Here is a 13,407-nt window from a genome sequence, read left to right as displayed (position 1 = left end):
TTTTGGGAGTTTTTCCCTGTCTTCTTAGAGTGTCAAGGCTGGGGGGGCTGTCAAGAGGCAGGGCCTGTTAAAGCCCATTGCGGCACTTCTTGTGTGATTTTGGGCTACACAAAAATAAATTGTATTGTATTGTAATGTATTGCAATGCATGGTTTTTGACATGCTGAAATTTGTTTTTGCATATTTTTATACTAGTGATTAGTGATTAACAGTAATGCAAATAAAATTAAACTTGGAGCGAAATTCTGATAAAAGGTCTTGTAACTACTGAGATTCATGCCATTGACACAAGCAGAAAGGAATTTAGATTGTCATGAAAGCACATAAGTCCCAAAAGTACTTCCCAAAAATTCCCACTAGTGGAGGAATCCCATCAAAAATATTGTCTAGACACAAGAAAAGTCTTGTAGATTTACTCCTCACAAAAAGTGTTCTTCAATAACAATAAAGCTCTGGGGAGCACAAAGACAATAGGATTTCGCCAAACAATAAGGGAATCCTACACAATCGACAATCCCAATACAAAATTCCAGAAATAGTCAAAATGCTAACCAAATCTCAAAAATCCAGTAATCACAAAGAACCCTGAATTCACAAATAGCACAAGAACTCACCACTCCCAAGTGCCTTCAAAATGAACCACCAGGAACTATGGAAGACCCTCCGGATTTAAAGGGCAAAGGAATGGGATATCAGTCTGAACAAATACATTTTTTTCTATGCAACACTTGCAATGTGAACAATATTACTATTTAACTTTTATTTTATGTTGATAGGTTTGCCGAAAGTGTGTTCCCATGTTTATGTATGTTGTTTGGAATGACATTTAACTGGTACTCCCAATTAAAATAAGACACAACACTGGCACTAATCAGTAAAAAGTACAAGGAGACCAAATGTTGAGCAGCTTACCTCCGCCTGAGAGCACTCATGTTTCACTTGAAGAGCAGCTAACTCACTGTTTGCAGTCTCTGCTGCCAACCGATAATAATTGAGCTGCTCCCTGGTGACTGGAGCATCCTGAAAAGAGTCATGGCTTCCCTGGGAGAAATGAAAGGAACATGGTGAGCACAAGTTTATTATGAATACTCTTCCTGCTTGTAAATGAACAAGGTAATTCAAAATTATTCACTGATTGTTTGAAGTCAAAATGCATGCACATTTTTACTGGAAATAAAATATTTTAGCTCATGAAGAGTGGTTATTTCTAGACTTTATGAATTAATGTGATGGTGCTTACCACTAGAATATTTTAGGCAACACTGAGAAAGGGACTTATCTATCAATATCACAGCCAAGGAATGAAATTTAATTATTCATAACATTCATTCTTTATCAGTCTGTGAAAACATGTAATTCTGTCTAAAATTGTGTCTCTTTAGATTTAAATTGTCTAAAATATATCAATAATTGGACCCTAATTGTACCTCTGGCCTTGCTAGGTCATGTGTTCTTGTAATGTCCTACAATAAACCCTTTTTGGGTGAAGATATTTGCTTACCTCCATCAGGCAGCATTAGATTTACAATCATCATTTGTTTCAAACCTTTTTTTGTTGTAAAACTTGAGTTATGTGTATGGAATGTTATTTGATTTTAATAAAATCAATAAAATTAAAAAAAAAAGATTTACAATCATCATTCTAATAATATTTAACTGATAATAATTTTGAGATATGTTTTTTAGTAGCTAAGATAAAAGCAGTTAGCCTTGTGTTGGTCTGTTTGGTTTAGATCACTTCGTTTGTGATGGTCAATTTATTAACCTTTTTCTTTAACATTTAACAGTCCCCAGACTGGTGTTTCCTCCATTATGTTGATTTCTTGAATAAGTGGCTTTGGGTAAACTTGTCCGTTAAGTAAATAAATGTATTTTAAATGTAAAACTAGAAAAAATGCAGTTATCTTTGTGTGAAACTATGTAAAACATCTTTAGAATCTAGCAAAAATTCATAAATGTTATTCTGGAGTAACTCTGCTGTGCTCCTGACAGTATTAATGCTTAAGGCCCAGTGTTTCAATCAATAAGCATAAGTATAACATTATGATCTCCCCTTTTATTAATTTGATTTCTGCATTGGGTGTAGTTGCAGTTTAAAGTGTTGTATAAGACAAACAAATCTTAACCCTTTCTATGATTTACTGGATTTACTATATTTTGGTTAGGATGACTTTTTATCGCAGTTATAACAATGCCCGTTTGATTGTTGCATTATGACTCTTTTACTGCAATGTATATATCTTTATATATAATCTTCACTTGGATCTTGATCTTTGTCCGCGAATTCACTGCCTTGTGTGGTGTTCCTGCTGTGTTCAGTAGAGGGCAGTAGTGATGGAGGAGGAGAGGAAGTGAGAGGGAGGATCGTTGGATGAGGTTGGAGTGTGGTGATTAAAGAGGATTGAACTAAAGGAGACTACGTGCTGTTTGTACTGGCTGAATACACAACACCTTGGTTGTTACTTTTGTTTACAAACACTGTCGATAGCACTCTTTGTGTTTAGATCTGACGTCGACACCGTGCTTTGTGTTTAGATCTGGCGTCGACACCTGCTTCGTTGTCGAGACTGTGGTTTTTTGTGTTTCTATCGACCGTCGTTGGCAGCACTTCGTCCAAATCGAATGTTCTCCCACTTCTTGGAGTCGGCAGTCAGAGTATATAAGTCGGGCACACTTCTGTGATTTTCCATCAGTCGGCGTTTGGAGTTCAAGAAAGAAGCATTGGTTCTTCCTTACTCTTTGGATTGCCACAAAGCAACCTGCGAGATTGGAGAAAGGTTGAGAAGAGATCGTGAGAGGAAACGACAGCGCCATGAAAACGAGACGGACTGTGAACGGAGAGAAGCAGAAATGCTCCTCCACCACCACATAATTACTATTCGGACAGTGATTCCGAGTAGGCCGTTCCTATCGAATCAATGTCCAAGGGTTTTGTTTTGTAATTTTGTTTCACTTATAAAAAATCATAATGCTGTGCGACGAAGGGCCCAGTTCACGACTGGCAACCGCGTTTAAACAGGGAGCCCTTCACAGACAACTTTAACACGCGCTACGTAGTTGGGCGCACATGGCTAGTACAGTATATAAATTAATAACATCTATTTTCAAATTTAAAAAAGTAAAAAGGATGACAACAATTTATACAATTACATTGAAATTGTTTTACACTTAATTCAGCACATATCTTAAGACATGTAACTAGAAAATCCATGCAAAGGGAAAGAAATGTAGGGATCTCAACAGAGCCAATATCTTAACATATATTAGTAATGATTTTTATTACATATAAAAATAACACAAGCCTTTATATCCCTAGACAATTTAAGTGACTGCTTCAGGAGTTACAAAGTGAGTCAGTTTTGGAGACTAAGCTGGTAACCATAAGGTTTTAAAGTCCACACTGGACTAGAGGCCATTGTACCTCAGGGTAAACAGACAGAGATTGGCATCAGGTCAGTAAACTTAAAGAGACTTGTCCATAAATTGTGTGATGGAGAAAACAGGAAGAAAAAGTAAAATCTCTACAGGAAATACTCCATATTGGTTCTTTCTGCTGTTAGGTGGCACAATTCCTGTCTTTGCCACCATGCAAGCTCCACCTTCACAAAACATTTAAATTTGAATACTTTCAAGACAACAATACTAAGTCTATCCCCAAATATGTTAACAATTATTACCGGTTTAACAAATAATGACTAATACCTAGAAAAGAAAAAAACATAAATCTATTTTTTTGATTTCTGTAGTACCAGTATTTTAGTGCCTAGTTCTTAGCCCAGAAATCCAGTGTCTTGGAGTCACAGTTTGGTGGTTGCACATTCTTTCATGCATCTATATATGTTTTGACTCCACCTGTGCTGCAAAGATGTGCAGGTTAGGTTAACTGGTGACTCAAAATTAACTCAGTGTGAGTAAGAATCCTTAGAAATGGCCTCATGTTCCATTTGGATTAGATCCTCTTTTGAGCCTGATGTAGCCAGGACACTCTCCTGCCCAGCATGGATTATGGGGATTTGAAAAATGATGACTGGATATATAAAATTTTCCTCTCAATCTGGCTTCATTATATAGTAGATCTGGTACAGTAATATCTAACTTTAACTCTAACCTACTAAAGATAACTATTTTCATGAAATTTATGGAGTGAATAGCTGAAGTTTGTCATTTGAGTGAACAGCATGCTGTGCTCTATGCATCTCAGTATATATCAAGACTGATATACTGCACTTCTTGTAGTTTAGACAAAAAAGCCTACCTTCTCTTTTTCTGTATTCTACTGTACTAGGGTGTTGTACCGTGTTAGCCATTATGAATGTAGAGAAAAGCCAATAAAAGGTGTAATTTTGCTTGGCTTTTCTCTGTATTCTACTGGAAGGTTAAAAACATGGTTGATTTATGGATTTTTTGTAAAGAATGCTCAAGATCAAGGGTAATGTAGAGTAGGTCACGTCACCTTTGTCCACGTCCATTTGCAAAGCCTTCTTCCATCCTTGTCAACTCTCCTCAGACAGTGTAGGAGTTCTATAGTCTCACCTATCAGGCAAGCTATACCATTGTAACAAGGGAGTTTCCAACAACTTGCAAACATTTATTTCATATGTAAAAAATGGAGCTAATCGAATAAGTAAGCCAATAAGACATACTTCACAGTTAACAGAAAAACTGTATTTATCATGCTGATGTCAGTATGAATTAGACTAACTAACCAGAGGCTCTCTATTATATGGGAAAATACTGCCAAGAGTGCCTCCTACAGGTAAGGAAGTTTGAAAAAGTGACACAGAGAATCACAGAGAAATAAGCATCAGTATAAGTGAAGGAAAGCAGTAGAACCCTGAAACAGCTATAGCCTGGTGTGATTAAATAAAATTAATAAAAAAGGAATTTGAAGAACTAAAGTTGTTAATGGGACAGGTTCAAATTAGACTGGAAGGTAAACCAGGGAGCGGCTGGCCAAGTAAACAAACTTTTGTTTTGCTGTTTCAACCATCCTCACTTACCCTTTGATATTCTCCTCTGCTTGCATTTCTAAAATCAAATAAAGAATATGAGAATGGGTCAGTTTTAAAAAAAAATGGGTAAGGAAGGCTTTATACTGTATATAAATACTGTATAGTGTGCCAACATACACAAAGAATACTTTAATTCCATGAAATGAGTGATCATTGAACTTGCTTAAAAAAGTGCCAAGAAAATGGCCAAAAAAACCCAGCAATATTTCATAGACATCATTATTACATATTACATAGCTGTTTAATTTAGTGATGATCCACTCAACACCTGCAAATAGGTTAACAACTATTGCTAGTAATTGTGAATACCTGCCAACAGTCAAGGCTGCAAGAAGTTCATCTTTGTCCTCCAACTGTCGCCTCAAAACACTAAGCTGCTCTTGAAGCTGCAAAGAAGAAAAAGACCAAAAATGGACTAAGGCTAAGGGTGACCAATGCACATTTGAAATTCTGAAAAGAGAAAGGAACCACTTGATATAACACTGAAGCCAAGCCAGAATCCAATTATATTTGCCTAAAAAATGGTAATAGTTTACAATGCCAATTGGTCAGCCAATTACTGATATGCAGTGTATTATTACAAAAGTCGCACAATTAGAAAAGTATAACTTTGCATTTTTAACACATTACAAATACATTTATGTAACAAGGCAGTGAATTGGTTAACTATGCTGTTTCACAACTCCAAGAAAAACTTTGTCAATCCCATTGCATTCACTTTGTTTCTAGTTCTTTATTTATATAGTCTTTATAGTGTAACTGTCATAATAGTTGTAGATATGAGGACTTTGCAGGTTATTGAATGCCTCTGTGTGAGTTTTTCTCCATTCTCCTTTATCTTCATCTTTTCCCTCTTCTACATGGGTTTGATATGTTTGACCAATGTTCTCTATACAGTTTGGTCCTGCACCTACTGCCCAGTGAAACCCTTTTCCTTCAAGTCCTCCTTTACTTTATCCAACCACCTCTCATTTGGCTTCCCCCACTTCCCTTTCCTTATACTTCAATTTCCATCACTTTTTTGCTCACATATTCATTGACTCTCCTCATCATATGCCCATACCACTTCAACCTACTTTCCTGTACTTTCTTAAATATCTCTCCAGCTTTTTGGTTTCTCTAATTGTCTCATTTCTCTTCTTCTTTGTAACTCCACACATCCATATCAACATTCTTTTTCTGCCACATCTATTGCAACTTCTTCTCCTGTTCTTCAAAAAACTGCCCATGTCTCAGCTCCATACATCATTACTGGTCTTACCTTTGTCTTAAAAACTGTACCTTTAACATTACTTTAATTCTTTGATCAAGCAAACCTCCTGATACCTTCTTCCAATTGTTTCACCAAAACTGCACTTTGTGGGTTACCTCTGCATCCAGTTCTCCATCTTGGGATACCACTGATCCTAGATGTTTAAATTTATCCACACATTTCAATAATGTCTGAATCCTGATCATCATTAAACTTATATTTTCCTCCTATATCCCATAGATGTATGCATAATTTGTCTTAATTAACCCACTGTTCAAAGTCGATTCTGCCTTGCTTCTGGTACCACTAGGATAGGCTCTGGGTCTCCACAACCCTATATTAAATTGTGGTCTCTTTAATGAATCTTGTGGTTCTACATCTACATGTTCAGACCACTGGAGTCCTCTTTTAGAGCCCTGATCACTTCACCCTGGCTTTTCAGTGAATCTGAAAGTAAGCTTTTAAAGCAGGGGGAGGTAATGTTGGCCCTAGAGGGCCACAGTGGCTGCAGGTTTTTGTTCCAACCCAGTTTCTCATGAGAAGTCAATTATTGCTGATGAAGCGCTTACTGCTCAAGCGACATTTTGATGCTTCATTTTAGTGGTCTCACTTGCTAAGGTTCCCCATCTTTAATTTCTTATTTCAGCCTTAAACAGCTGCATTCACTATTTTAATGGCTCCTTATTAGCAATAAGATGCAAATGACAAAGGAGCCAGCAGTTCTCCATCTAACTTGTTTCCATTTACACCTGTGTGGAGTCATTATGCACTATCTGGTTTAATAAAAGACTTAAGAGAAGAATATGACAGACTGAAAATTATGCACTTTATGCTTCAAATCATTTGGGTAATATCCTTGGAAAAGAAAAATATCTATGATATCAGAACCTAACATTTCAAACTGACAAGCCATAAAATTAAATAAGGCCTGAGATTGGCAAGGACTGGTTTCTAATTAAGCAATTGGATTGGAACGAAAACCTGCAGCCACTGCGGCCCTCCAGGATCAACATTGCCCACCCTTGTATTAAAGCATAGACAGTCGGAGTAGTTGCATTTTACCCTTGTCTCTGGTGTAACCTGCCCTGTATCCAAATCCATATTTCTTGTAGCTTCTCGGTAAGTACTTTATCCTAACCAAAGTATGCCCAACTCCTACTGACCTGCACAATGCCTAAAAAGTTCAAAGGGTGGTCTTCAGTTTAAAACCCGAGCCAAATAGATGACTTCAGAGGACACTCCTTGCGATTCATGGTGAAATGTCAGTATAAGCATTGCATCTGCCATTTTGCTTTAGTAGCTTGTGGTAAACAAAGCCTTAAATAATCTCGCTCCATTTTATATTTCGGAATATCTTACACCTTACACTCCAAATCGTAACCTTAGATCCTTAAATGAGTGTCTGCTTAGAATTCTAAGAGCTAAACTTAAAAGAAGTGGTGAGGCGGCCTTCTGCTGTTATGCACCTAAAATCTGGAATAGCTTGCCAATAGGAATTCGCCAGGCTAATACGGTGGAGCACTTTAAAACACTGCTGAAAACACATTACTTTAACATGGCTTTCTCATAGATTCATTTTTGTTGAATCCTGATGCTCTGTATATTCAATTAATTATCATTATTCATGATGGCTTCAAAATCTGTACTAACCCCTACTTTCTCTTCTGTTCTTTTTCTGGTTTTGTGTGGTGCCATTCTACACCACCACCACCTATTCAAAGCACTGTGATGTCCCTACACTGATGGATTACACGGCCAGAAGTCCACATGATCATCATCATCAAGTTCTTCCATGAGAACCTTGAATATAATGAGGACTGATTGAGGTCATTTATGTTAGGTAGAATGCCTAGAGGGAGCTGGGTGGTCTCATGGCCTGGAACCCCTGCAGATTTTTTTTTCTCCAGCTGTCTGGAGTTTTTTTTTGTTTTGTTTTTTCTGTCCTCCCCGGTCATCGGACCTTACTTTTATTCTATGTTAATTAGTGTTCCCTAATTTTAATTATTTATTTCGCCTTTTTTCTCTTTCTTCGTCATGTAAAGCACTTTGAGGTACATTGTTTGTATGAAAATGTGCTATAGAAATAAATGTTGTTGTTGTTGTTGTTGTAAGATGAGGGTTGGTGCTCCATGCTGTGTATATCTGGTCTGACGTTTCAGTAATCATGCCTTATAAAAATACTGGAAAGTGTTGATCAGTTTGATTGATAAGAATGAATTTTTTACAGATTAACCTCCCAGGGCCCAACTGCTGTCTTACTGCAAATGTTCTTATCCTCAATCATCCTCAAGGGGTCCTCAATCATGATCCTGGAGGGCAGCAGTGGCTGCAGGTTTTTGTTCTAACCCAATTGCTTAATAAGAAGACCTTACTGCTCAAGTAACACTTCTGCTTTACTTTAGTTGTCACGCCCGTTACGATTTTGAACCCTTATTGCTTATTTTAGTCTTAAACAGCTGTAGTCTTGGTTTTTAATTGCTCCTAATTAGCAATAACATGCAAATGACAAAAGAGACCAGCATTTCTCCATTTAGACTGTTTCCATTTACACCTGTGTGTATTTATCATGCACTATTTGGGTTTAATTAAATATTTGGAAGGAAAGTAAAGAGAAAATTGAAAGATAATTATTCATCCATTTTATTGGTATAGTGGTACCAGAAGCAAGGCAGAATCGACTTTGAACAGTGGGTTAATTAAGACAAATTATGCATACATCTATGGGATATAGGAGGAAAATATAAGTTTAATGATGATCAGGATTCAGACATTATTGAAATGTGTGGATAAATTTAAACATCTAGGATCAGTGGTATCCCAAGATGGAGAACTGGATGCAGAGGTAACCCACAAAGTGCAGTTTTGGTGAAACAATTGGAAGAAGGTATCAGGAGGTTTGCTTGATCAAAGAATTAAAGTAATGTTAAAGGTACAGTTTTTAAGACAAAGGTAAGACCAGTAATTATTCATCCTTCAAATCATTTGGATGACATCCTTAGAAAGGAAAAAAAAATCTATGAGAATGATCTGACATAGTAGAATTAAAGTACTAACAAGCCATGAAATTCAATTATTGGCAAGAATTGATTTTTAATTAAGCTACTGGGTTAGAACAAAAACCTGTAGCCACTGTGGCCCACCAGGACTATGATTGAGGACCCCTGTCTTAGAGGGACTGTCTTAAGTAAGGGTGATGTTCCGGGTGTATCACGATTTAAAAGTTTTGGACTGTTAATTTTCACATGTATTTTTATGTTTTCATTATGTTTTATTTATACCAAAATATTTTCTCATTTTGTTTGTGATATGTCCGTAATGTCATTGCTTTTTGTTTGAATTGCAACAGCTGGTATTTTTCTTAGCAGCTACAATTTTTTGTTGCTGATAACAGTATGACGCTGCCGCCATGAGTGAGTTTACATGCGCTTTAATGACCTGGTTATTCTCAGGCCATGTATACCCATATTCCAGGTAGAAAAACCAGGGTGTTGGTCCCTGAAAAGCCAGATTAACACACATGGATTATTCTGTAAAGACCCGGTTATTTAGCCATGTAAACGCTTAACTGGGTTAGTTAAGGATTCTTTAGTCTGCGCAAGTCCATTCCACGTAGTCAGCCTGAACATGTCAATAAACTCTTTAAACAAAGTCTTTGCTAGACACATGCATCCATTCATCCAGCAGCCACAGGTAGAGGATGCATCCACAAAGATAACATTCCTCAGGCAAATGTTCAGGCGACTGCATTTCTCCCTTTCCTCCAGAAACTGCTAACTTCTAAAGTTTTTTTTAGGAAATGCACAATGCTAAGCTCAGTAGCACACTCTTAGGAAACACAGGCTCCAGTACCTGTTTTCAGATTCACGACAGCCATTGATGATGGTTAAACCTTTTTTTAGCCACATTTTCATGACATTAGAGTGTTTTGCCACTTAAGTGGACTCATGTATGTCAATGGGGATTTTTAGGAAACCAGGTTTCTCCCCTTAACTGGGTTACTTGCCCTTTTTTTTGACACTCTAGCTTTCCTATTGATGAAAATATATATATATTTTTATTACTATTCCATTTTCACACTTCCAGGGCCAGTTGTAGACAACAGAATGCAAGGGTCCAAAGAAGACTTTTGTGAAGCTTTTTTAGGTCTTTCTGCATAATCTTTCAAGGCCAGTTGTAAAAAAAATGCAAATATGAAAACTGCTATTTTCATACTCCAGGCAGTCTCTGACCCACATCCCATCTTAATGGTGGTCTCTCTTTCTCTCTGTGAAACTCAGCCAGCTCATTTCTTCTTTCAGACAGATCATGTTACTGTGAGTCTGCTTTCCTCTGTAAGGTATAAACATTTTGAATGAATGAACAGAGCTGATCCAGTGGTGGAATACATTATAAAAAGGGGTTTACTGTACTCACACCGCTTCCTGCTATGGTGCCCTATGCACACCCTTATGTAACACCAGAGATCAGACCGCACTTAGGCTTCAGTCAACAACCTTAATGCCAGCCAAACTGCGCAGCAATAAAACAACTGATGAAACATACTTACCCATGCATACCAGCAGAACACCATATTTGTGCAGCTGGTTGTCTCATATATGCAGTCAGTCTTCACAAAATATAATACATTTGAAAAAAAGTTTAACATTATAATCAGTAATACTTACCAGATTCTCCAGTGTCAGTGAGTGAACTGATGTCACTCGTATTTCAATGTCTCTCCTGGCAGATAGCAGGGATGTGGGTAGATGGTGTCATAAGGACTCAACTTTGCCCTGATTAACTCTTGTATTTAAAAGAACTGCCATGCCCCATATCCAGCAGTCTTAGTTTATAGTATGCAGCACTTTCACATCTGAGATCACTCCAAGACACTTCATTCACACCAAATTAGAAGTTTTAAAAATTTCAAATTTTAGAAAATAATTGTTGTCCTCTATGATGCATAGCAGACCTGAACTGGGTCATGCCCTGACTAAACAGTAAAAAACAAAAATGACAGAAATCTTTACATTCATAATGATTATAATCTTGAAGAGTTCCTGAACAATGTTTCCATTTATTTATGCAACACATTTTCATACTTAGAGTTTGTGTAGCTCAAAGACCTTTACAAGTAATTAAAAGAAAGATTATGTTATGTCATGTCATATTCTTAAAACTGAACTGGGTTGTGATTGGGGCAGGAGTCTATCCCAACTAGCATTGGACTCAAATCAGTAACAAACCAAGGACAGGACACCAGTCCTAATTAACATTAAAAAATGGAAGATTCCCAGCCTTCTAAGTCTCTGATGATTAATATGGTTAAAGTTTGAAAACATATGATATGGTCAGATGGCCAGAAAGGAGTGGAAAACAAAAATTCCACCTGTTGGGAATGTTGAATATAAGTCCAAACGACCAGGCAATCCAGTCTGGGCATTCAACAGTACTTAAATAATATCTATACATGAAGAAGTCATAGAAGATTTTATGTTTTATGTGTATGATTATATGTTGATAATATCATACAAGATACGGGTGGCCAAATCATTAAGCAATACTGTTTATTAAGCACGGGCAATAATGTACAATGTAGGCAATACAACATAAGGAACACAGTAGTGTGTAAAGGCAGGTGCAATGTAAAATAACGGGGAGCCACAAGCTGAATGTCAGAGAGGCTTTTCAGGCTGGTTGGACTGCGGAGGCTAAGCCGTCTCCAAAACAAACTGCGGAGTTCATATGGGTGCGCGCAGCTTAATACGCGTGACAGCATGTGGGTGCGAAATACACGGGTGTCCTGGGAAAATTTGAAACTACCTTTAAAAAGCATCCCCACGCAGGGTATAGTCAGCCACCTTTATCTCTAACAGTTCCGAGCAAAGCAGAAAAGAATGCAACGTAGACTGGCGACTCACCTCCAGCACCAGCAGCCTGTTGGACGAAACTGAGTGGCCAGCGCGAAGCGAATCGTTTTTATTGACATCAATCAGCTTAAAAGCAGAATCAGGACGCTGGGTGCTCATTTCGTGGCAGAATGAACTTTAATTTCGAAGAGATTTCGCGGCAGAAAGAGATGCGGGCGGCGGGATGTCCTCGGTGCGCTCCCGTAGTGTTAGCGGTGTATCCTAGCAACGTGCAAATAGCAGCGACGGGAGTGGAGGGGGCGGAATAAGAAGCGAGAATCCGGAAGGGCGCTTCGTTTTATCATTCTGACCATCCCGGTTAATTTAATCTTCATGTCTCCCTGTGATGAATGGAAAGTGGTGTGCCCGGAGAAAACTCCTCATCAAAGACAGGTTAAAAGAACTGTCGTGCTCCATGTCTATCAGTCTAAGTTTATAGGATGTAGCACTTTCACATTTGAAACCACATCAAGACATTTAAATTACACCAAATCAGAAATTTAAAAGAAATTCAAACTTTAGAAAATCTGTGTTGTCCAATAACACGGCCAAAATTAGATATTTGAAAGTGTAGCTGAATACCTAAATGTATGCCCTGATTAAATAGTAAAAAAGCTACCTTTCCATCAGGACAGATAGCAAATGCTCAGTGATCAGCATACTAGTTTAAGATATTTACAAGCACAATAGCTACATAAAAGATAGACAGTACTGCACAGTGGTGACTCTGATGAGGAAATACTTGTGAACTCATTAATCAAATTGATACAGTAATACCAACAATTCCAAGAGGCTCTTAACCAAAAAAGCACAGAAAGTCTTCATTAAGCACATTTACTCAACGAGCAATATTTTTGTAAAGTTTTCACACTCATTACCTTGCACTTCCTTCTTAAACATAATGACCAAAGTTCTCCATTACATGCTGGCCAGTACTGACTTACAGATACATGGCTCATTGCTCTTTTGAAAGCAAAGCAAGTTACTAAAAACTATATGGACAAAAGTGTATGGACACCCCTCCAGATAATTAAGCTCAGATGTTGCAGCCACAGCTATTGTTAACAGGTTCATATCTCAAGCACATAGCCTTACAATCTCGATTGATGAACATAGGCAGTAGAAAGGGTTGCACTGTAGAGCTCAGTGACTGTCATAGGATGCCATCTTAGCCATAAGTAAGTATGTGAAATTTCTGCTCTGCTAGATTTGCCCCGGTCAACTGGAAGCCCTATTATTGTGAAGTGGGAGCATC

The 13,407-nt window shown here is 37.7% G+C and overlaps 1 protein-coding gene across 1 annotated transcript in view; it reads right to left on the bottom strand.

Annotated features, from left to right (window-relative positions):
- The window catches only part of ccdc170 (coiled-coil domain containing 170), a 55,744-nt gene extending 43,249 nt beyond the window's left edge, over window positions 1–12,495 (bottom strand). Inside the window, exons 1-4 of the mRNA XM_028797700.2 lie at window positions 12,165–12,495; window positions 5,322–5,398; window positions 5,001–5,028; window positions 913–1,041 (exon numbers count right to left, since the gene is read on the bottom strand). Of these exons, the coding sequence (XP_028653533.1) occupies window positions 913–1,041; window positions 5,001–5,028; window positions 5,322–5,398; window positions 12,165–12,272 (342 nt within the window). The 5' untranslated portion in view covers window positions 12,273–12,495. The remainder of the gene's footprint in view (window positions 1–912; window positions 1,042–5,000; window positions 5,029–5,321; window positions 5,399–12,164) is intronic.
- Window positions 12,496–13,407: the final 912 nt, after the last annotated feature.

Source organism: Erpetoichthys calabaricus, chromosome 3 (genome assembly GCF_900747795.2).
Source record: "Erpetoichthys calabaricus chromosome 3, fErpCal1.3, whole genome shotgun sequence".
Classification (NCBI taxonomy): domain Eukaryota; kingdom Metazoa; phylum Chordata; class Cladistia; order Polypteriformes; family Polypteridae; genus Erpetoichthys; species Erpetoichthys calabaricus.
Note: the sequence above shows the minus strand (reverse complement) of the source record. Positions and strands in the feature narration are given on the sequence as shown.